The sequence below is a fragment of the Equus przewalskii genome, chromosome 6 (assembly GCF_037783145.1).
Source record: "Equus przewalskii isolate Varuska chromosome 6, EquPr2, whole genome shotgun sequence".
NCBI classification, from domain to species: domain Eukaryota; kingdom Metazoa; phylum Chordata; class Mammalia; order Perissodactyla; family Equidae; genus Equus; species Equus przewalskii.
In genome coordinates this window covers 38,313,411-38,339,251 of record NC_091836.1, presented here as the reverse complement: position 1 = coordinate 38,339,251, position 25,841 = coordinate 38,313,411, and the positions used below count along the sequence as shown (strand labels likewise).

Sequence of the window (25,841 nt, the reverse complement as noted above, 5' to 3'; positions counted from 1 at the left end):
CTATTCAGATTATCTATTTCTTCTTGATTCACATTTGGGAGGTTGTAAGAGTCTAAGAACTTTTCCATCTCTTCTAGAATCTCCACTTTGTTGGCATATAGCTTTTCATAGTATTGTCTTACATTTGTTTGTATTTCTGTGGTATCTGTTGTAATTTCTTCTCTTTCATTTGTAATTTTATTTATGTGAGCTTTCTCTATTTCTTTCTTTGCAAGTCTACCTAGGGGTTTTTCAGTTTTGGTTGTCTTCTCAAAGAACCAGCTCTTTGTTTCATTAATCCATTCCAGCATCTTTTTTGTTTCAGTTGCATTTTTTTTCTGTTCTGCTTTTTATTTTTTCCCTCCTTCTGCTGACTTTGGGCTTTGTTTGTTGTTCATTTTCTAATTCAGTTAGGTCAACTTTGAGATTGCTCATTTGGGATTTTTCTTGTTTGTTAAGGTGAATGTATATTGTGATGAATTTCCCTCTTAGTACCACTTTTGCTCCATCCCACATGAGTTGGTATGGTATATTTTCATTTGTCTCCAGATATTTTTTGATTTCTCCTTTAATTTCTTCAATGATCCATTGGTTGGTCAGTAGCATGTTGTTTAGTCTCCACATCTTTGTCCCTTCCTCAGTTTTTTTCTTGTAGTTAATTTCTATTTTCACACCTTTTTGGTTAGAATAGATGCTTGTTATTATTTTAATCTTACTAAATTTATTGAGGCTTGCCTTGTTTCCCAAGATATGGTCTATCCTTGAGAGTGTTCCATGAGAGCTTGAGAAGAATGTGTATTCTGCTGTTTTTGGTTGGAGTGTTCTATATATATCTACTTAGTTCATCTGGTTTAGTTTTGCATTTAATTGCACTGTTTCCTTGCTGACTTTCTGGCTGGATTGTCTGTCTGTTGATGTGAATGAAGTATTGAGGTTCCTTACTATTACTGTGTTGTTGTTCATGTCTCCTTTTAGATTGGTTAATAGTTTCTTTGTGTATTTGGTGCTCCTGTGTTGGGTGCATAGATAAGTGTTAGGTCTTCTTGGTGGAGTGTCCCTTTAATTATTATATACTGCCCCTCTTTGTCTCTCCTTACCTCTCTTATCTTGAAGTCTACTTTCTCTGATATAAGTATTTCGACACCTGCTTTATTTTGTTTGCAATTAGCTTGGAGTATCATGTTCCATCCCTTCACTCTGAGGCTGTTTGTCATTGGAGCTCGGATATGTTTCCTGAAGGCAGCTGTTGGGTCTTGCTCTTTAATCCATCTCACCACTCTCTATCTTTTGATTGGAGAATTCAATCCATTTACCTTTAGAGGATTATTGATATATGAGGGCTTAATGCTGCCATCTTATTGCTCATTTTCTGGTTCTCCTGCATTTCCTTTGTTTCTCGTCCCATGTGGTTTGGACTACCAGTTTGGTCACCTAGTTTTTTATGCTAGATTTCTTAGTTTTCTCCTTATTTATTATTTGTGTCTCTGTTCTACGTATTTTTTTAGTGGTTACATGATGTTTGTATGCAAAATCTCATGGATGAGATAGTACATCTTCTGGTGACCTCTTATTTCCTTACACTGAGTGATTCAGTCCCTCTCCTCTTCCCCTCCTAAGTTATTTTTGTCACATCTTATTCCATCTTGTGTTGTGAGTTTGTGGTTAAAATGACAGGATTATCTTTGTTTTTGTTATTTTCCCTCCTTTTATCTTTAATGTTTTGCCTGAGTATTTGCTAACCTGTTCTGATGTACAGCTTCAATTTTCTGTTTTTTTCCTACCTATATACCTCCTTACTCAGGGCTTTGTAACCCCTTTGTTTTTTTTTTTTTCACATATGAAGGCCTTCTTGAGGATTTCTTGTAGTGGGGGTCTTGTGAGGATGAACTCCCTTAGGTTTTGTTTATCTGGGAAAGTTTTTATTTCTCCATAATATCTAAAGATATTTTCACTTGATAGAGTATTCTTGGCTAAAAGTTTTTGTCTTTCGGAGATTTGAATATATCATTCCACTCTTCTCCTAGCCTGTAAGATTTCTTCTGAGAAATAGGCTGAAAGCCTGATAGGGGTTCCTTTGTAAGTTATTTTCTTTTGCCTTGCTGCCCTTAATATTTTTTCTTTGTCATTGACTTTTGCCAGCTTGACTACTATATGCCTTGCAGTAGGTCATTATACATTGACATACTTAGGAGATCTGGTGGCTTCTTTCACATGGATTTCCATGTCCTTCCTAAGGTTTGGGAAGTTCTCTGCTATTATTTCTTTGAACAAGCTTTCTGCTCCATTCTCCTTCTCTTTTCCCTCTGGAATATATAATCCTTATGTTACATTTCCTAATTGAGTTGGATATTTCTCAGAGAATTTCTTCATTTCTTTGTAGTCTTAGTTCTCTCTCCTCCTCTATCTGAAGCATTTCTATATTCCTGACCTCACTGTTGCTGATTAATTCCTGCTTGATCTCAGCTCTTTTGTTCAGGGAATCCAAAGTCTGCTTTATCTCATCCATTGTTTTTCATCTCCAATATTTCTGTTGGGTTCTTCTTTATAGTTTGAATCTCTGTTGTGAAGTAGCTCCTGAACTCATTAAATTGTCTATCTGCATTCTCTTTTAACTCATTGAGGCTTTTAATAATAACTGTTTAATTCTCTGTCATTTAGGTTACAGATTTCTGTGTTTTCAGGTTTGGTTTCTCAGTCCTTGTCATTTTCCTTCTGGTCTGGAGAGTCAATATAGTTTTCCATACTGTTAGACAGCATGGATTTGTGCTTCTGCATTGTGGTAGTATTTGATTGCCGCTTCCACCTGTTGCCACTGGGTAGGGGTCAAGAGCTGCATATTCTGAGCCTGCTGCAATCACAGGGACAGCTCCCAGGTGCTGGGCTGGAGCGCTGTGCAGGGGGGAGGGGCACTTTCTTTCTGCTGTGCAATCTTGGCGCCTTCTCACTTTGCCCTTGCTATCTGCTCTCCTGGGGTGTTTTCTTGGTGAAGACACCTCCGTGATAGCTAGCCACTTCTGTCAGGGACTTTTCCCCATCCTGTGTTGGACCTCAGAGATCTCTGGTGTTCCTTTGGAGGGCCACAGCTCCCTCCTCACTTTCCTCCTGGAGGCCACACAGAATCTCAGGGTCATTGTCCTTCAGGGAGGAAAAGCATTCTCTTACCTTGTTCCACTTCCTTGGACATCAGAGGGGGTGCTCCAGCACCTCTGCTTTCCGACGTATGGCTGCCTGAGTCTCTCAGGCATCCTTTTTGTGATTTGGATGTCCTGTGTTGGCATATGAATGTCCTTTTATTGTATCTTTGAGGGGAGAGTTTACAGGGAGAGCTCACTCTGCTGTGATGCTAACATCACTTGTTAGCCACTCTGTTTTTTGACTGAGGAATTTAATCCATTTACATTTAAAGTAATTATTGGTAAGTCAGTACTTACTATTGCCATTTTTGTTAATTATTTCGATTTGATTTGTCATTCGTTTGTTTTCTTCTTCTTCTTTTACTTTCTTCTTTCGTGATTTGGTAACTATTATTAGCCTTATCCTTTGATTCCTTTCATTTTTCTTTGTGTGTCTACTACAAGTTTTTCTTTTGTCATTACCAGGAGATTTATAAAATGTTCTTAGAACATCCTATTTTACACTGTCAACTTAAGTTTTATCACATAGAAAACCCATACTTCTTTCCTCCCTCTCACTTAGGTTATTGATGTTACCATTTACATATTTTTATATTGTGTATCCATTTAAAAATTATTTTAGTTATAGTAATGTTTGTTTTTTAACTTTTGTAGTAGAGCTAAAAGTGATTTACCTACCTCCATTACAATATTAGAGAATTCTGGATTTGAGTATATTTACCTTTACTGATGAGTTTTATACGTTTATATGTTTTTACTTTGTTGTTTAGTACCTTTTTATTTCAACTTGAAGAACTCCCTTTAGAATTTCTTATAATGTATATCTAGTGATGAACTCTCTCAGCTATTATTAGTTTAGGAGTCTTTATCTCACCTTTATTTCTGATGGCAGCTTTGCGAGGTATTGTGTATTCTTATTTGGCAGTTTTTTTCTTTCAGTGCTTTGAACATATCACCTCACTGTCTCCTGGCCTGCAAAGTTTCTGCTGCTAAATATGCTGATAGCCTTAAGGGAGTTCCCTTGTATGTGAAGAGTCCCTTTTCTCTTCCTGCTTTCAAAGTTCTCTCTTTGTTTGATTATAATGCGTCATGGTGAAGTCCTCTTTGGGTTGAGTATGTTTGGGGACATTTGGGCTTCAGGTACCTGAATATCTGTATCTTTTCTCAAATTTGGGAAGTTTTCATCTGTTGTTTCTTTGAATAGACTTTCTGCCCCTTCTTCTCTCTCTACTCCTCCTGGAACTCCAATAATGCATGTGCTGTCTCATTTATTGGTATCCTATAAGTTCTGTAGTCTTTCTTCATTCCTTTTTATTCAATTTTCTTTTTGTTCTTATGACTGGGTAATTTTGAATGACCTGTCTTCTTCATTGATTCTTTCTTTTACTTGTTTGAGTCTGCTGTCACAACTCTCTGTTGAATTCTTCAGTGCAGTCATTATATTCTTTAGCTCTATGATTTCTGTTTTTTGTTATGGTCTCTTTTTCTTTGTTAAACTTCTCATTTTGTTCATGTATTGTTTTCCTAATTTGGTTTAGTTATCTATCTGTGCTTTCTTGCATTTTACTGAACTTTTTAAAGATAACTGTTCTGAATTCTTTGTCATTCAGCTCATATATCTCCATTTTTTAGGATCAGTTGTTGGATTTTTCTTAATTACCTTTGGTGGTATTGTGTTTCCCTGATTCATCATTATCCTTGTGTCCTTGCATTGGTATCTGTGCATTGAGGAAGTGGTCACCTCTTTCAGTCTTTACAGGTTCATTTTGGCAGGGAAAGACTTTTACTGCTTAGCCCAGCCTGTGATTTTGAATGGATCAGCTGGTAGCATCCTTGGGAAGATTGGGCTACTGCTGGAGTCTTTGGTGGGCAAGGCTGCTGTTCACCATCTGAGGTCAGGTCGGATTGCTGGCTGGACTCCACAGTTAGGCAGGACCACTTGCTGGCCTCCCTGCTGACATAAAGCTAAACACTTGTTGTGCTCTGTGATTTGGCAGTGCTGCGGGCTAGGCTTTATAATCATCCTTGGTCATTTGTGGCTACAGGCTGTACTCCCTGATCAGTTGTTGACACTGACTGGAGTTGGTGTTTATGCGGGACTGCAGGCTGCACTCTGTGATTAGGTGAGGCCAAAGGCTGTTCTGTGCATTTTCTGGGGTCACAAGCTGACCTCTGTGATGGTGGTGGGGCAGGCACACATCTTGCTCTGCATTTGTTGGGTAACTGGCTGGATTCCCCATTTGGGCAGGACTGCTGGCTGTACTTGGTGAGAAGTGATCACTGACTGGCTTCCCAGGCTGGGCAGGGCCACAAACTGTGCCTTGCAGTTGGACATGGCTGTAGGCTGGGCTCCACCATTGGGGAGAGTCACTGACTGTGCTCTGTGGTTGGCTGATCTGTTGATTGGGGACCTCAGCCGAGTGAACTGATGACTGCACTCCCTAACCTTATGGGGCTGCCGTTTGGGTTCTCTGATCAGGTGGAGCTGCTGGCTGGGCTCTGTGGCAAGGTCGCTGGCAGATACATGGTGCCACCTCCAAGATCCATTGGCTGCTTGCTCTTTGTCTTGTCCCCCTTCTTTGTTACTAGATGACCCCAGGTGTTCTACTCCTGCCAGTTTTCCCAGCGTTCCCTATAAGGCGAGACAGAGATGGGCCTCCTGAGGTTTGCCCCTGAACACTGGGAAAGTAGATAGCCATTTTGGGTTCTTTTTTACCCACTGGAGAAACTATAGTCCCAGGGATTCTCTTTCAGTGTGGTTCTCTATTGGTTTAGGAGAGGGGCAACATGGTCAAAATGAAACCATTCCTCTTACCCTTCTAATGCCACTTTTCTCTCTCTTTTTTTTTTTTTGCTCTAACACTTTGCTTTGGCTTCACCCCCTAGGTTCTGAGATTTTCACTAAGGCATTCTTGTGTATGGATGGTTGCTAATTACTATTTTTGTGAAGGGATTAGAGTCTGGGTTCTCCTATTCCTCCATCATTCCTCAAATAAGCTCTTTATGTCAGTCCCTCTCTTTTTCCTTCTGGGATTCCCATAATGCACGTTTTGGTCCTCCTGATGGTATCCTAGAGGTCCCTGTGGCACTTTCTACATTTTTGATTCCTTTTTCTTTCTGTGTATTTTTTTTGCCCTTTTTTTAAATAAGCTGATTCTTCTTCCTGCCCAAATCTGCTTTTGATCCCTTTTAGTGAAATTTTCATTTTAGCTAGTGGTTTGTTGTCTCCCAAATTTATGTTTTGTTCCTTTTTCCTTTCTTTTCATTGATATTATTTGTTCATACATTGTTCGCCTACTTTCCTTTAGTTCTTTCTGGTTTCTTTGATCCCTTTGAGTATATTTTATATAGTTAAATTAAAATCTACTAAGTCTTATATCTGGAATTCTCAGGGATAGTTTCTGGGTTTTTTCCTTGTGAAAGACCCATGCCATCCTGTTTTTTGGGGTATACCTTGTGGTTTTTTTTGTTGCATACTGGACATTTGAATATTATAATATGGTAACCATGGAAATCAAATTCCACCTCTTTCCACAGGTTTTCTGTTTTTGTTTGTGAAAGACTGAAGTTGTTTGTTTGTTTAGTGACCTTTCCAGAGTTTTTGCAGAGAATGTGTTCCTTGTCTTGGATACTCCCTGAAGTCTCTCTTCTTTTAGCTGGTGTTCAGGTAGTGTTGTGTCAGGGAATTCTTTGAATGCCAGGAGCTAAAAATAAAAAATAAACAAAAAGCCAGTTTCTCCAGTCCTTGCACATTTCCGTTGTGTTGGGGCCCTCCTTCAACACTTAGCCAGGCTGCTCATGGCTGTGTGTTGGCCTGAAGATTAGTTAGAGGTTAGCGCCTAGGATCCTAGGTTTTTCTGTGCATGTGTCCCACCCTGGACATGTTCCTGGGGTTCTGAATGCCCCAGTATACACAGGCACTTTTGAGTGCTTTAATTTCCCGAAGAACCTGTCTTCTCAGCTTTTCCTCCTGGGCTTTAAGCTGTCCATTTTTTATCTTGAGTATAATCTTTTGCTCCAGGTGACTGCAGATTTTTGTTCACTTTACAGTAGTTTTGAACAGTGCTTCTGCTGTGTGTCCCTGCGAGTTTGTTTCTCCTTCCTTCCTCTCCTCTGCCCCCTAGTTCTGCTGGGGAAGATTGCTTTTACTTCTAGTCCTTATTTCTGTTGCAGTTATTGACATGTTATAATTTTATCCCCCTCCTTATGATTTGGAAGCTGCATATTGTTTTGCTATTCTTTTAGTGGCTACCATTAAAATTATAACTGAATAACTAATTTTCAGTCTAAAGTTTACCAGTGTCTCCCCTCTTTCTCCCAGGCAAACCAGTACTGAGAATGTTTTAACTGGGATCACTCTTTCTTGTCTTCTGTGCTAGTGTTGTCCAGGGTTACAGTTCTATCCTTTTATCTCCTATAATTAATCATTATTTTTGTTAAATAGTTAAAATTTGTTGAGATGCAGTACTTATTTGCTGAATTCTTTGCTCAGTATTTCTGCTTTACATCTTAGCTCTTTCCCCTGGAATCATTTTTTTTCTTTCTTAAGTACCTATTTTAGAAGTCCTTTTAGTGAGGATTTGTTGGTGGAAACTCAAGTTTTTATTCACCAGAAAATGTTTTTTTTAAGTCTTTTTTTGTCTTTATAGTTTAGATATGAATAAAATCTAGGTTAATTTGTTTTCTTTTCTCAGAACTATTACAATATTCTCAAACTTGTGCCATCTGTTATTTCTGAGAGTTTAGGTGTTTTATGTTTACTTAAATATTTACCCTATCTGGTATTGTTTATTCCTTTCTGTAGTCCTGGGCTTCTACCTAGTACCATTTCCATTCAACCTGAAGAAATTGTTTTAGCTTTTCTTGTTGCACTGGTCTGTTGGAGACAAATTCTCCCAGCTTTTGTCATTTGTATGTGTTTGCATTTCTTAAATTTCCAAAGGTTGTTTTCATGGGATATAGAATTGACAGTCTTTTCTTTCAGCACTTTAAAGGTGTTTCTCTTTGACTTCTGTCATCTCTTGTTTCTAGTGAGAATTCAGCTGTCATTTATATTTTTCCCCTTTATGTAATATGCTTTTTTTCTTTGCCTGCTTTAAAGATTTTTGTCTTTAATTTTGTTGTTCAAAAGTGTCATTATGATGTGCCTGGTAGTGATTTTGTAAATTTATTCTATTTGGGGATCTATGAGTTTCTTGCACTTGTTGGTTGATATCTCACCAGTTTTGGAAAGTTCTCATCTGATGTCATCAAATATTTTTCTGCCTCCTTCCCTCTCTCATTTCCTTCTGCTACTCCAGTTGTACGTGTAGTTGTCTGTTTGGTATTCTCTCACAGATGTCAAATGTACTGTTATTTTTGGTCTTTTTTTTTTTTTTCTTTTTATTTCTTTTTTTTAATTTATTTTATTTATTATTTATTTATTATTCTTTTTTTTTCTTTTTATTTCAGCTTGGATAGTTTCTATGGACCTGTTATCTTTTTTTGAGGAAGATTAGCCCTGAGCTAACATCTGCTGCCAATCCTCCTCCTTTTGCTGAGGAAGATTGGCCCTGAGCTAACATCTGTGCCCATCTTCCTCTACTTTATATGTGGGACGCCTGGCACAGCATGGCTTGCCAAGTGGTGCCATCTTTGCATCCGGGATCCGAACCAGTGAACTCCGGGCTAGCAAAGCAGAACGTGCAAACATAACTGCTATGCCACCGGCCGGCCCCTCTATGGACCTGTTTTCTAGTTCACTGGTCCTTTCATCTACTGGGTCCAGTGTTCTGTTAATATCTGATACCATCTTTTTTATTTCTAGCATTTTATTTCGAATATGTTTATAGTTTCAATCTCTGCTGGAGTTTCCCATGTGTTCTTATATATATCTTTTCAACTAAATTTTAGAATATCTATTATAGTGAATTTACCTTATTTTTATTATTTCAATATCTGGACTGTTTCTGGGTCTGATTTATTTTGTTGTTTCCTCTCTTCACCATGGATTGCAATTTCTTGCTTCTATGCGTGTTCTGTATTTTTTTATGCCAAATATGTTATATAAAAGACGATAGAGGCTAAAGTAAATAATATTTATCTCCAGGATGGACTTATTCCTTCTTCTTCCAGTCTATTAAATTGTTGTTAGATTATGTTAGTCATGTTTGATTAGGGGGCTGAGTTAAGCTGATCTGTAGCTGATATATATCTGGCCTTTGTGGAAGCTTTAGTTTATCATTACTTTTGAATATTTTTACTGTAAGTTCAGGAGTTTTTTTTTCAGCAAGGAAAACTGAAAATTGGTGAGATGTCTGAAGACCTCTTTGTGCTTTAATGCTAAACCACTTATTTTCTAAACTGAGGGGAGCATGCAGACTTTTTTTTATCTCTTCTTTACCACGTGGTTGCTAGTTCTTTGTTCTGTAGTCCTTTCTCCAGTTTTTTGTGTCAAAGGAGACCTATCTTCCCTCTATGCTACCCCAGATCTTGGTGTGTAGCTGCCTTAAATTCTGTGAAGTCCTGGGTTGCCTCTTTGGGGTTTCTCTCAGCTTTTCTGTGCCACCTCCAGCCTTCAGTTGTTGAATGTCTTGAGTGCCTCAGATATCTCTCAGTTCTTCTGCCCTCTCTGGTCTTTCTTGCCCTGTTCCCCATCTCCAATGATGAGATGCCTCGTGCTTGGGGAGATTCCACACACTTGCTGGGTTCATCTCTCTCAGTTCAGCTGCTCTTCCCCAGCGTTTGGTGGACTGACCCAATACACTTGGGGAATCCTTGTGGAATCAGTTGGTGGGTGAGTGTTGACTATCTGCTACCAGGTGCTCCTTGCAGTTTCAGTTATCGCTCCAGTCCACAGTCAGTCATTCAGGCTTTGGCTGTTTCTCCTCACTCTGTATGGCAGATTCTTTACCCTGCTGCATCTCTGTCAGGCCTCTGAGCACATCCACGAGTCTCTGCTGCCTCATGAAAGTCCTATCACTTTTTGCAACTTAGTTCATTTAGGTGTCTTTTCACCGTTAATTCTTCCACTTTTTTTGAAAACTATGATTTTGTAGTTAACCTGGCTTATTTTGGCCACTGTAAGAATGATCGTTATCCTGTGAACTTCTCATACTTAATACCAGGAGGGTTTTTTCCCCCTAATATTTCCAGTGACACTGGTTTCAAAAATGGAGACTATATCTTCACTAACCTTTTATTTCTTATAATATTAACTGTAATGATAGGTAACATTTATTAAGTACTTACTGAGTGCCAGACACCTTGGTGAACACTTTAAATGCATTATCTCATTTACTTCTCACAAAGTTGAAATAGGTATTATATCATCCTCATTTTCCAGATGAGAAATTAAGTAGGTAGGTCAATATTACACAGCCAGTCAGTGACACTTTTGAACTCAAGATTGTCTGTCTCTGGTGCAGAGTTTTCAAATTCACATTCCTGTATGGGGCAGGACTGTAAGATAAATGAGAGAAGTGATTAGGCTACAAAAAAAATAACAAGGGCTGGCCCCGTGGCCGAGTGGTTAAGTTTGTGCACTCCGCTTTGGCAGGCTACGGTGTGCCAGTTCGGATCCTGGGGACAGATCTATGTAATGCTCATCAAGCCACACTGTGGTGGCATCCCACTTAGAAGAACTAGAACAACTTACAACTAGGATATACAACTGTGTACTGGGGCTTTGGGAGGAAAAAAAAAGAAAGGAAGATTGGCAACAGATGTTAGCTCAGGGCCAGTCTTCCTCACCAGAAAGAAAAAATTACAAATCAAGCAGCATGATGAATGATAGTTAACATTCAGCCTAGATACTTCATGAAAATATAATCAGTTCTGTGGCAAAGTCTCTTGGAGACTACGTGCCTGACACAAGGGTTTTGGTCTCTTCTCAGCTTCAGCCTGTTGTTGCCCATGTGAAAATGTGGTTCCATTTTCTGATTTTTTCAAAAGAAGGCAGAAATCTGTATTTTTCATATGAAATGACTCAGTTCCTAAGTGTTAGCTGCTGATTCAAATAAAAAGAAAATAAAATTCAGTGTGAATTCACTGTGAATTCATGGTGAGAGTGAAATAAAACGTGTCTATAGGCCCAACCTGTCTTCTGGGCAGCCAGTTAATAGAGCCTGAGCTCTTTTAAACCACCTGTCACACTGTCTCTCAGTGCCCACCTTAATGCCTTCCTTTCACGTATGTGCTACATAAGTTATGGAAGTGGTGACCTGCTCATGAATGATTGTATTTTATTTACTGTGGTAATGTAATCTAAATTAAGACATAAGCTACAAAGACAATTCTTGGAAACATTTTTTTTTTTTAAATTCTGAATTCTTTATTTGCCTTAAGCACTAGAGTTCTATTAAAGACATGTCTTAACATTAAGTTGATATGAAGGTCCAAGTATTACTGAATGCTTAGTTTATTCTTGTTCATTAGTCATGACTTTCCTTCTCTTCTGTGCTTGCTTCTTTGATATAGCTTTCACTTTCAGAAGAACAGAATGAAGTAATGAAAAATGGCTGTGAATCTAAAGAGCTGGTCTACCTCGTGCACATTGCTTGTCAGGTAATTTTGTGGATGTACTCTTCATTTCACGTAAAATTTAATAAGAATTACTTTGAGTGATTATTAAATTTCTTTCTGTAATGAATTTCTCACATTGCCTGGTAGAATCCGCAGAAAGATACTTGTACAATATTGAAGTGAAATTGTGGAATATGAATGACTATTGTTAAGAAAATAGGCGGCTCGCCCAGTGGCACAGTGGTTAAGTTTGTGCGCTCTGCTGCAGCAGCCCAGGGATTGCGGGTTTCGATCCCAGGTGTGGATCAAGCCACGCTGTGGCAGCATCCTACATACAAAATAGAGGAAGATTAGCACAGATGTTAGCTCAGTGACGATCTTCCTCACCAAAAAAAGGGAAAGAAAAGGACGGTGTCCTTCAAAAAAGAGAAATATGTTCTTAAAATACTATATGGAATGCACACTTTGGTTGCAACTTGCATGTTTTTCTCTCTGCATTTTGAGAAAGATTTTAAGGCTTTTAGACACTTTTGAATGAATAAAAGTGATTATGGTAACACACAGATGCTTTGTTTTATTCTTTCTCCCAGTCATATTGACATTTCTGCATGTACTCGCAGTTGAAAAATCAATTTAGTAGAATCAGTTTTATAGACTTTAATTTACAAATTTAAAGAAAATTTCCCCTGTAAGAGTAAAGGAAATATATTATTTATTGATGATAAGATTAAATGAGTCAGCTACTGGTCACATACTACAATAAAAGATCCTTGGTGACCTTAAGGAAAACCTTTCAAAATTATGTGCTTTTATTTATAGGCGTCACAATATGAGATTGGAAATTGAATTTAGCTTGTATATAAATTAGATGTCCAAAGTTATGTATTGTTCATACGTTTTATTGTATGTCATCTCGATTCCTTTGAGGAAGTGAGCAGCTCTGAGTCACTAAGTCTCAGACTTTATAAAATGCTTCTATTTGGTGAGTTAATTTTTAAGTGAAAACATCAAGTGCTTTTTTGATGAACCGTTATTAATGGGTGAATATAAAACATATCTTCTTTATCTGGAGTACATGGTTGGCATGCCAGTAATGTATTTGTTAATCCCTCTACAACATAATACTTTTTAGCATCTTTTTTTCGTACCGTTAATTTCTATATTTTCCAACAATGAAAATGTTTTTATTCTCATAAGCAAAACACAGTATCAGAAATACTTGATGCTGTTTTTAAAAATGGTCTTCAAAAGGTAAGCGTGGTATTTTGGTACCATACGGTAGAATGTGTAATTGTTATTTGACTATGCTTCTGTGAATTAGTGACCTAGACAGGCTGTTTTCTGGCTGTAAATATGTTGTCAAGCTGCTTAAAAAATTTCAGACTATTTGGTATAGTATTTATTATATCAAAGTAGTTATTTCCTGCATTGTAATAATGTCGTAAGACTTCTGTGCCTCGATGTAAGTAATCATTGATGCATTCCTGTGGCTTACCTTCTGTATTCTTGCTGTATATGTGAGCCATAAACCATATTAAACTAGAATCATATTTTTTTTGTAACTATAATCAAAGCCTCTAATTTTGCAAAAGAGGAAATTGAAGCCCAAATTACTGAAGTGGCTGTATGAAACCTTAGCAAGGGCAACTAAGAACTTTTGTTTCTTGATTGCTAGCTTTTCCTACATCTCCTTGCAATTCACAGTTTAGAATGGATTTGAGAAATTTCTTAGTCTTCGGATAAGATCACCATTACACATTGATGTAATCTTTCCATTTTAGAAGTTATTTATTCATATATTTCATATCTTTGCTGATTTCTATTTTTTAATAATGTACTCTTGAAATTTTTTTTATTTAACCAAAATTCTTGGTTCTTCATCTTAACCTGCTCTCTTCTCTGGTTCTTTTGTCTCAGAAAGTGGCCAGTTAAACAACTGTGATCTTTTTCCTTTCCGTAAGTTAAGTGATACTGATTCCTTACGTCCTATCTTTGAACCTTTTAATTGTGTCTTTGCCTCTGATCTTTAAAGTTTTTATTTCTTTTTAAATTGTGAACCCAGAAATGTAAATCATGTCTTCCATACAGAATAGATCCAAATTCAGTAGGCATTTTTTGGTCACGTATGTATCTAATACACAGATATTATGACATGCAGTACATCATTTAGTTCTTACAATGCTCTTTGAGGCAAATAGTTTGCTTTCCTTTTTACAGGTGATGAATCTAAGACTCAAGAATATTCATAACTTCTCCAAGATCATAAAATCAAAAAGAAATACCAGGATTTGAACCTCAGTCTGGTGTTTTTTCTGTTCTTCACCATTTTCTAATTTGATTTATACTTGGTTGGTTGGCTACTCTGAAATCTGAAAGCATATCCCAAATGTTAATAAAGAATTATAGAAATGCACTGAAATTGACAATCTAGTTTCTTTGCTAATAGACTTTGGTGGACAGGGCCTAGATAGCACACACACACACACACAATATATATATATATATATATATATATATATGTATATGACTTTAAGTGGAAGCTTCAAATCAAGAGCGTCTGAGAGAGAGAGTCTAAGCTGACTGGGTACAATCCTAGGCCAATAGACAGAGGCCCCAAAGCAATTGAAACAGATTTCTGTCATACAGATTTCATTTAGCCATGTTGGTGTGTCTCAGCTTAATATGAACTGTGAAGAAAGCAACTCTCTTGGCTGCTTTGAAGAATAGATCTTTAATGCCATCTGAGCCCTCACCTCCCTCCCTAATCATTATTTAGAATGAGTTATTTTAACCAGTATAGGCATGTTGATGCCTCAGATGTTCCCTCTCTTATATTTTTATTCTATTCTCTAAGTAAACAAACTGAAAAAGTAGTATTATGTAAAAGAAACACATAAGCTAGTGTGGATGAAAAAACACTCTTTCCAAGTTGTTTCATGATATTGATTTAAGTGGGAATACTTTTTCTTTTCTGAGTATCATACGATTTTTCCTCTGCATATTCCCTCCTTTTTAAGAAACATGTATTTAGTTTGAAATCAATGAAAATTAATAAAAATCCTTGGAAATTCAGGAATATGTCAAGGTAGATATGGGAAAAATCTTTACTGTCTCAAGTGTTGAACATTCAAGAATTTAAAAAGATCAAAATTAAGCAAACCCTGACACTAATTATATTGAACCTCACTACATAGAATAAAGCATTTATAAGTGTAGAGTTAGTAATAGTGAGTCTTAAAAGCATCCTATATTCTATTGTATTGTTCTTTAGCAAATAAGCAAACATCAGTTTTTAAGTGTTAATTTTAAAATGGCAAATTTAAACCTAGCTGTTGCAAGAATTTATTCTAATATATGCCCTAATGAAAATCCTGTTCTGGTCTTTCCTTTCTGTAAGTGTAGTTTTGTTAGCATAAGAATAATTGTTGCTTAATAAAATACTTAGTATTTTATTATAAAATGCTTGGTATTTTTATAATAAATTTTATAAAATTTTTATTAAAAATATATAGTATTTTATTATCCTGTGGTGAGCTTTACAGTAGTTGGAATTAATGGTCCTTATTGAAGTTGGATTGTATTAACTTTGTATTTTAACCAGAATTCGTCAATATATAGTAGTTTATTTTTTCTGAAGATCAAGTTTTTCATAAATATTTGCAGAAATATGAAGACTCCTTGATGTCCCCCCTAAAAACAGTTGGTTTTAGGGGAATGCTTTCCTGCCTCAAAATATCTCCTGTACTCTGATACTTGAAATTCCACCATTAGAAATGCATTCCTTGGTATTAAATATGTCCTCCACTCAATCCATTTAGAAAATGCTGTTACTAAGGGAGTGGAGTTGAATATTAACATTTGTAAAGCATCTGTGTATGAGCGAAATATACAGGCAGACTGCAAACGTTCTTTCTAAACCTCATAACTCTTCTGTAAAATATAGGTATTACTATTCCCATTTTGCAGATGAGTCAACTGCTGCTCATAGGTATAAGTAACTTATGTAAAGTCCTATATTTAGGATAAGGCCAGGCTCAGATTTGAATCAAGTCTCTCTTTTTTAACTGAACTTCATCACGCAGTTAAAGAGAGAATTCATAGCATTAATTCTTTTGCGGATAACTTTCCCATAATAAAGGGATTTCGAAGGAGGAGGTGAAGACTGCTCGTCTCAGAAAGAACAGTAAACGGATCTAGAATTTGTCTTTCTCTTTCCCTTTCTATTATTAACAAGTTATCCCAAGCTGCTGTCTCTTGTTGGGCTATTGTGGTAGCATCTGTGTTTGCACCCTGTAATCAGTTATAACGATTTAAACTGTCAGAATGATGTAAGATGTAAATTGAAACATGTTACTCTCATGGTCAAAACTCTTCAGTAGATTTCCACTGTATGTAGAACTAAACCCAAACTACTTACCAAGGCCAGTGAGGACCCTGCATGATCTGGAGCTTGCCAGCCCCTTCCATCATGTCATGACAGTCTTCTCACTCCCATGCGCTGGTCACACTAGCTTGCAGTCAGTTGCTGAAAGACCTGAAGTTCTTTCCTGCAACAAGGCATTGAACTCTGTTCAGCCCATAACTGTTCACACTGTGCACTTGCTGTGTCTGGCACCTTCTCAGTTTTCAGGACGCAGTTTTGATATCACCTCCTCAGAAGGGCTTTTCCTGACTGCCCTAACTGAAGTAGGTTCTTGCTTATTTTTCCATAGTACAAAACTATCATTATTTTATTTATTTACTTTAAAAAGTATTTGTTTTCCTCATTAGAAATAAAGTCTAAGAAGTCAGAGTTTGGTGGTCCTTCCTCTGTGACATCTCTAATGCTTATTCCACTGCTTGGTTCTTTGTAGGTGCACAGCACATGTCTCGTGAATGAATGCGAGGAAGAAGAACAAATTTTTGTCTTAGAAATTTAATCCTATATACACTGGGATATTTCTTTCTCAGACTTGTCAAGAATTGTTGATTTTTATTACCCTTGGATAGCAGTAATTACTTGATAGTAGTAATTATTAAGGTTAGAAATTAGCAACAAATTAAAATTTAGCAGATGTATGTAGTGAGTTTTTTGTTTTGTTCTGTGCAACATAATTGAACTTCTGAAATGCTTTGATCATTTACTTTTATTCAGTCTGTTTGGAAATTGGATGATTAAGGCTATTTCTTTACGTGTGAAATTTAAAGTTCTTTCATGTCTGCTGAAAATGTGAGGTATTTGACTATTTTTACAATTTTACTCAGTGAATTTAACTCAGTCTTAGATGATTTACAAATTGTGTTCAGGTACTAATTTCTTGAATAAAAATCTGTATAAAAGAACAGACTTTTTGCTGGCACAAGATGATTTTTAGAAAGTTGAAAGAAATCAGTTCACTGATAAATGAAGAAGTGAATTTTGAAATCCAATTCCCGGTATTTACTTTCTGAGGCTATGAAAACCTTTTGCATTTATATGGTTGGTTGTTGATATTTATTTCTTTGAGCAAGACCACTTAGATGGAAGAGAACATAATTACTTTTTTTTTAATTAATAAACTTTATTTTTTAGAGCAGTTTTAGGTTCACTGCAAAACTGAGTTGAAAATACAAGCTTCCTGTGTACTCCTGTCCCCACACATACACAACCTCCTCCACTATGGACATCGCCAACATCGTGATACATTTGTTACAATTGATGAGCTTGCTTTAACATACCATTGTTATCAAGGGTTCACTCATGGTGGTGTACATTCTGTGGGTTAGGATTAATTTATAATAATATGTATCCACCATTATAGGATTGCAGAGAATAGTTTCACTGCCCTAAAAATCCTCTTTTATCCCTCACTTCCCCTAATCCCTGGCAACCACTGATCTTTTTACTATCTCCATTGTTTTGCTTTTCCAGAATGTTTTATAGTTGGAATCATACAGTATGTAGCCTTTGCAAGTTGGCTTCTTTCACTTAGTAATATGCATTTTACTTTTCTCCATGTCTTTTCATGGCTTGATAGCTTGTTTCTTTTTGGTGCTGAATATTATTCCATTGTCTGGATGTACCACAGTTTGTTTATTCATTCACCAGCTGAAGGACGTCTTGGTTGCTTCAAGTTTTGGCAGTTATGAATAAACCTACTGTAAACATTCATGTGCAGGTTTTTGTGTGGGTAAGTACCAAGGAATGTAATTGCTGGATCCTGTGGTAAAAGTATGTTTAGTTTTGTAAGAAACTTCAAAGTGTCTGTACCATTTTGTATTCCTACCAGCAGTAAAGGAAACTTCCTGTTGCTCTCCGTCCTTGTCAGCATTTGGTGTTATCAGTGTTCTGGATTTTTGCAATTCTAGTAGGTGTATAGTGGTATCTCATTTTTTAAGTTTGCATTTCCCTGATGACATATGATGCGGAGTATCTTTTCATATGCTTATTTGTCATCTGTATATCTTCTTGTTGAGGCATCTGTTAAGGTCCTTGGCCCATTTTTAAATCAGTTGTTTTCTTATTGTTGATTTTTAAGAGTTCTTTGATATATTGGATAACAGTCCCTTACCAAATATGTCTTTTGCCAGTATTTCCTCCAAGTCTGTGGCTTGTCTTTTCTTTCTCTTGACAGTGTTTTTTGACAGAACATAAAAATTTAATTTCAGTGAAGTCAAGTTTACCAATTCTTTCTTTCATGGATCCTGCCTCCAGTGTTATATCTAAAAAAAGTCATCACCAAACCCAAGGTCACCTATATTTTTCTCTTATGTTATCTTCTAGGAGTTTTATCATTTTGCATTTTACATTAAGGTTTGTGATCAGTTTTGAGTTAGGTGTAAGGTCTATGTCTAAATTCAATTTTTTCATCTTTTGCTTCTCCATATAAACTTTAGAATCATCTTGTTGATATCCACAAAAATAGCTTGCTGGGATTGTGATTGGGATAGCATTGTAAATCTGTCAAGTTGGGAAGAGTTGACATTTTAGCAATAGTGAGTCTTCGTCTCCGTGAACATGGTATATCTCCATTTATTTAGTTCTTTGATCTCTTTCATCAAGAGTTTTATAGTATTTTTTGTGTGGACCTTGCACATATTTTGTTAGATTTATACCTAAGTATTTCATTTTTTGGAGGTGTTAATGTAAATAGTATTGTGTTTTTAATTTCAAATTCCATATATTCATTGCCGGTACATAGGAAAGTAATGGACTTTTGTATATTAATCTTGTATCCTGCTTTTTTGCTATAATCACTTGTTAGTTCCAGGAGTTTTTTTATTCTTTTGCATTTTCTAGCTAGACAATCATGTCATCTGTATAAAAGTCAGTTTTGTTTCTTCCTTCTCAATCTGTTTATCATTTATTTCCCTTTCTTGTCTTATTGCATTAGCTAGGAATTCCACTACAGTGTTGAAAAGCAGTGGTGAGAGGGGAAATCTTTGCCTTGTTTCTGATCTTACTTGGAAAGCTTTGAGTTTCTCACCATTAACAATGATATTAGCTGTAGATTTTTTAAAATATATATTCTTTATCAAGTTGAGGAAGTTCCCCTCTATTCCTAGTTTACAGAGGGTTTTTATCATGAATCAGTGTTGGATTTTGTCAAATAATTTTCTGCATCTATTAATATGGTCATGTGGTTTTTCTTCTTTAGCCTGTTGATGTGATATATTGCCTTAATTGATTTTAGAATGTTGAACCAGCCTTGCATACCCAAGATAGATTCCACTTTATTGTGGTTTATAATTCATTTTATATATTGTTGGATTTGATTAGCTAATATTTTGTTGAGAATTTTTGCGTTGATAGTCACAAGAGATATTCATCTGTGGTTTTCCTTTCTTGTAATTTCTTTGTCTTGTTTTGGTATTAGGGTAATTTTAACCTCACAGAATGAGTTAGGAAGCATTCCCTCTGCTTCAGTCTTCTGAAGGAGGTTGTAGAGAATTGGTATAATTTCTTCCTTAAATGTTAGGTATAATTCACCAGTGAACCCATCTGGGGCTGGTGCTTTGTTTTCAGAAGTTTATTAATTGATTCGATTCCTTTAATAGATATAGGCCTATTCAGACTATTTCTTCTTGTGTGAGTTTTGGGAGATTGTATCTTTCAAGGAATTGGTCCATTTCATCTAAGGTATCAAGTTTGGGGGCATAAAGTTGTTTATAGTATTCCTTTATTATCCTTTTAATGTTCATAGGATCTGTTGTGATGTTCCTTTTTTTTTTTAACTAAGCCTGACTAGAGATTTATCAGTGTTATTGATCTTTTCAAAGAACCAGCTTTTAGTTTCGTTGATTTTCTCTATTAATTTTCTATTTCAAGTTCATTGATTACTGCTATAATTTTTATTGTTTCTTTTCTTCTCTCTATTTTGGTGTTTTCCTAAGGGGGAATTTTAGATGATTGAGTTTTGAGTTTAGATCTTCCTTCTTTTCTAATATATGCCTTCAATACTATCAATATCCTTCTAAACATTGCTTTTGCTGCATCCCACAGATTTTGATAACATTGTTTTAATTTTTATTTATTTAAATATAATTTTAAATTTCTCATAAGATTTCTTCTTTGATCCATGTGTGTTATTTAGAAGTGTGTTGTTTTAATCTTCAAGTATTTGAGGACTGTCTTGCTATCTTTTTGTTGCTGATTTCTAGTTTAATTCCATTGTGGTCTGAGAGCAGACATTGTGTTTTAAATTTTAAATTTGTTAAGGTTTGTTTTATGGCTCATGTTGTCTGTTTTGGTGAATGGTCTGTGTGAGCTTAAGAAGAATGTTGTTGGATGAAGTAATCTTTAGATATCCACTACATACAGTTGATTGATTGTGTTGGTGAGTTCAAATATGTCCTTACTGATTTTCTACCTACTGGATCTGTCCATTTCTGATAGAGGGATGTTGAAGTCTCCAGTTTGTAATGGTGGATTCATCTATTTCTCCTCAAAGTTCTATCAGTTTTTGCCTCACGTGTTTTGACACTCTGTTGTAGGCATATACCCATTAAGGATTGCTATGTCTTTTTGGAGAACTGACTCCTTTATTATTATGTAATACCCTTCTTCCTTGACAGCTTTCCTTGGCCTGAAGTTGACTCTCTGTGAAATTAGTGTAACTACTCCCACTTTCTTTTGATTAGTGTTAGAATTGTATATTTTTATCCATCCATTTACTTTAAATCTGTATGTATGTGTTCTAAAAGCACCAGCCACTGACAAATGCAGTATTACTTTTTCTTTATATTGACCACTTCCTTAATCATTTGGCTCAGAAGGAGTAATAGACATGACTACTCTTCCTTTCTTTATGTAGGTTTAGGTTTCTGACCTATGTCATTTTCTTTCTTTCTGAAGAACTTTCTTTTAACATTTCTTGCAAGACAGGTCTGTGGCTACAAATTTTCTCAATTTTTGTTCACCGGGAAAAGTCTTTATTTCTCCTTTACTTTTGAAGGATAATTTTACAGGGTATAGAATTCTAGTTTAGTGATTTTTTTCTCTCAACACTAAATATTTCACCCTACTCTCTTCTTCTTCTGTGGTTTTTGAGGAGAGGTTGGATGTAATTCCTATCTTTGCTCCTCTATAGGTAAAGTGTTTTTTTCCTGTGGCTTCTTTCAGGATATTTTCTTTATCTTTGATTTTTCTGAAGTTTGAATATGATATGCCTAGGTGTAGTTATTTTGGCATTTATCCTGCTTGGTTTCTATAAGCTTCCTGGGTCTGTGGTTTGGTGTCTGGCGTTGATTTGGAGAAATTTTCATTCATTATTGCTTCTGTTCCTTTTCCTTCTGGTAGGCTCATTATGTGTGTGTTACAGCTTTTCTGGTTGTTCCTCTTTTTCTGGATATTCTGTGGGGTTTTTTTTCAGTCTTTTTTTTCTCTTTGCTTTTTTAGTTTTGGAAGCTTTTATTGTCATATGCTCAAGCTTGGAGATTCTTTCCTCAGTTGCGTTCAGTCTGCTAATGAGCCTGTCAAAGGCATTCTTCATTTTTGTTACAGTGTTTTTGATCTCTAGGATTTCTTTTCAATTCTTTCTTAGAATTTCCATTTCTCTGTTTACGTTTCTATTGGTTCTTGCATATTCTCTACTATTTCCATTTAAGCCGTTAGCATATTCCTCATTGTTTTATTGGTTTGATAATTCCAACATTCCTGCCATATATGACTTTCTTCTGATGATTGTCCAGTCTCTCAAATTGTGTTTTTTGTCTTTTAGTATGATTTGTAATTTCTTGTTGAAAGGTGGACATGATGTATTAGGTAAAAGCAACAGATCCTATGACTAGGTCTCAGTCTTAATGAGGCTCTGTCCCTGGGCTTGGAATTCATGGGTGCTTCACAGCCCTCACTCCCCTGCCTTAAGTGAGACAGGAGGGCTGGAGTCAGCTGGAGCTGGGTATTTCTCTTCCCAAGGTGACTTAGGCCCTGGTAAAACCCTGGTAGGTGAGGCTTTGGTTAGTTTCTCCTGAGGGGAGACTTTGTTGAGAACAGAGTGTTCTCGTGTATTTCGAAATAATTACTTTTCTCCTCCCCTGGCCACAAGCATGAGGGGATTTTTCTCTCATTTTTGCTGTGAAAACCTGGTTGAACTTCTGGAGGTAAAACTCACAAAAGTGTGGGGCCCCTCCTGACTGTGCCCCATGGAGTTTTTGACTGTCAGACTCATCCACACTGAGCCTCCTGCAATTCGTCAGTTGCTGTTCTAGATTTTCTCCTGAGCTCTGGTTCCCACAGATTTTTGTCTAAGTTGTGATTCTCTGTATACACCTCTCAGTCTCTCCTGTTTGGGGACAGCTGTTTGCCCTGTGTTTTCATTTCTCTGATAGATCTAAGAAGAGTTGTTGATTTTTCAGTTTGTTCACCTTTCTACTTGTTAGGACAGAGTGGTGACTTCTAAGCTCCTTGCATACCAAACAGGAAATTAGAAGTCTGATGATTACTTTTTAACCTGACAGACAAGATCAGTTCTGAAACGTGGCTGAATCAACAATGTGTTTTCATAGAGCTTCTCATTTTCATGTGGTACTTTATAAGACAAAGCCAGATGAACTAAAAGTTGAACTGGCAGAACAAATAGAAAGCAGAGAACAGTATATTTTAATCCCTTTTAAAAATATTTTTTAAATACTTCTTTGGGAAGAATATCCTGAGCAAGGAGGACCAACCAACTTCTTTTTGACTTCTTTTAAGCAAAAAAAAATCAATATCTCAGTATCATAAGTCATTTAATATATCACTTCAGTATGTATTCAAGGAATTTTGTTGAGTGTAACAAACTGTCTGACTAAAAATGTTATAGCTCTCAGAAGGCTAATAGTTCCATCAAAGAGTTTGATTAGATATGCAGTCTACTAGGTTTTGGTAAATGATATGATAGGAGTATATGATATATTCTAGTAGAAAAATTGGCAAAGATATAAATAGATAATTCATAAAAGGATAGACAATACCATTTTCACCTACTGGAAAAATTTTTTTTGCTTTTGAGGAATAGTAGCCCTGAGCTAACTACTGCCAATCCTCCTCTTTTTGCTGAGGAAGACTGGCCCTGAGCTAACATCCATGCACATCTTCCTCTACTTTATATGTGGGACACCTACCCCAGCATGGCTTTTGCGAAGCAGTGCCATCTCCACACCCGGGATCCGAACCCGTGAATCCCGGGCCGCCGAGAAGTGGAACATGCACACTTAACCGCTGCACCACCAGGCCGGCCCCACCTACTGGAAAATTTTTAAGTGATTTTTTTCAGTGTTAGGAAGGATGCAGTGAAGTAGGCCCAAGCAGTGAAAATTCCACTTTTAGGAATTGTGTATGTATGTATTTTAACTTTTTATTTAAAAATAAGTTTAGACCTATAGAAAATTTGCTAAAATAGCGTACAGAGATCCATATGCCCTTCACTTAGCTTCCATTCATATCACATTTTTTAGGAATTCATTCTAAAGAAGTATAAGACATTAGAACATAAACTTAAGTACAAATGTTATTACACTCTTGTTATCAATTATTGTATTCTAATCTTAGAACTTCCCAAGTCTATCAGTTTGGAAGTTTTAACTGCTTTTCCAAAATTGATCTAAGTTAGTGAGGGTATCATTGTAGTTTCAGTGCATGTTAACAATTTCAACCAAACTAATATTTGCCTCTTACACTCCATGAATGACAGCTACATGACTAATATAGCATGCAAAAGGTATTTTTGTGCCAGACAGCTGTAACAGTGAGAAGACTATCATTAATGATAGTGAATACTTAATGAATGATAGCCAGGATGTGTGCTCAGTGACTGACATGGATTTTTTTATTTAATCTTCCAACAACCCCAGGACTGTTAACCTCCCCATTTTATAGATGAGTAAACTGAGGTTTAGAAGACTTATCTAAGGTCACATACTAGCAAGTAGCCCAGGACAGTCTAACTTGAAAGCCTGCATTCCTGATTACCGCTTTCCTCATTCATTTTTTTCTTTCATTTCTCTTCTTTCCCTGTTTCACAGTCATGTAGGTCTAGAAATCTGCTTTGTATGCCAAGGGGAAAGTGATATTCCAAGTATCAAATGTTACCTTATGTCTTAGTTTGAGCTGCTGTACCAAAATACCACAGACTGGATGCTTTATAAAGAACAGAAGTTTATTTCTCACAGTTCTGGAAGCTGGAAGTCTGAGGTCAAGAAGTCAGAACGGTAAAGTTCTGGTGGGAGCCCTCTTCCAGGTTGCAGATTGCTGACTTCTCATTGTAACCTCACATTGCAGAGAGCAGAGAAGGGGAAGCAAGCTCTCTGGTGACTGTTATAAGGGTATTAATCCCCTTCAGGAGGGCTCCGCCCTCATGACGTCATCTAATCCCAAGGCCTTCCCAAAGACTCCACTTCCTAATGCCATCACATTGGAGGTTTGGGTTTCTGCATATGAATTTTGAGGAGACACAAGCATTCAGTCCATAACATATTACAATTATGTGAGAATATTCTCCATTTTGTAAGGAATGCTTACTGAAAAGGATTCGAAACAGAGCCAATTTCTGTTCTAAAAGCACCAGGCACAAGCAGATGCAGTATTACATTTTTTTTATATCAACCACTTCCATAGTCAGTTGGCTCAAATGGAGCAATAGATGTGAATGTACTAAGTCGTCAGGTCATTTCTGTCTTTTCCTCTAATAAAATGGAATGAGTATACGTGTGTTTAGAGTTGATCTTGATTGATTGCTCTGCTTTTGTACTAGGGACTTAAAATCCTAATGTTACATTTTCTTCTGAAAGGGAACATGAAAACAAAACAAACGAAAGTCACTAGAGCATGTAAATTATTTTAAAATAATGATAACTGAATTTAAGATTTTACTCTCCAAAACTGATAATCTGATAATTCAGCCAATGTGCAAAACAACTTTTGACCTATAAAGATATATTCACTCTGCCCTGGTTGAAACCCTGATGTACTTAAAAGGAATTGATAAAAACGTTCTTTTATCTTTTCAGTTGCTGAGCTTTTGGTGACCAGTCGTTTATTCCGCTAAGTGTCATGGGGTTTTGTCTGGAAACATTGTTCCCTAGTTCTTACATGTTCAGCCTAGAACAAGTTCTCTAAATTAATAAAGAACAGTAATACCTAGCATGTATTGAGCAATTTCTATTACCTGGTACTCTACTTCTCGTACGCATTTTATATTAATTTACTTTGTTCAATTCTTAAACAATAGAATTTACAATTGGGACATTCTGATCCTAGAGTCAAGGTTTTAGCTGTTTATTTCAAGAGTTGGTTAATCTATATATCTTCAGGATCTGGGCAGTTAATATAAATAAGGAAAATGGCTGGGTATGGTAATTACTTTGGCAAATTAGACCTTGCTGTGCTGTATCTAAAGGTATTCAAATACAGTTTTAAAAAGCACTATAGCCAAACCACAATCAGATGAAGGTATGGATAAATTTAAAATACTATGGGTGATGGCAGTAAGACCTTGTCCAGATGGAAATTTAACTTATTATATTGGACACTTATTTTAATCCATATTCTTTCACATACCTATGTGAGATTTTGAGGAAATTATTTAATCTGTGATTACATCCATAGATAAGGAAATAAAATCTTATGTTACTTCTTTTTGACAATATGCTGTGAATCGAGGGGCAAGTCCCAAACTCGGAGCAGATGTTTGCAATACATGTCAATGATAAAAGATGATTTTTCCAACACATTAGCAAGTACGCAAACAAAAAACTTCTGTAAATCAAGAAGAAAAAGTTATTTTAATG

At 36.3% G+C, this 25,841-nt stretch overlaps 1 protein-coding gene across 8 annotated transcripts in view; it reads left to right on the top strand.

The window, feature by feature from the left end:
* Window positions 1–25,841, top strand: part of ARHGAP32 (Rho GTPase activating protein 32) — a 318,750-nt gene that overhangs the window by 187,868 nt on the left and 105,041 nt on the right. For all 8 annotated transcript variants that reach the window (XM_070623424.1, XM_070623422.1, XM_070623423.1 and 5 more), the window contains one exon: window positions 11,571–11,657. In XM_070623424.1, the coding sequence (XP_070479525.1) occupies window positions 11,571–11,657 (87 nt within the window). The remainder of the gene's footprint in view (window positions 1–11,570; window positions 11,658–25,841) is intronic.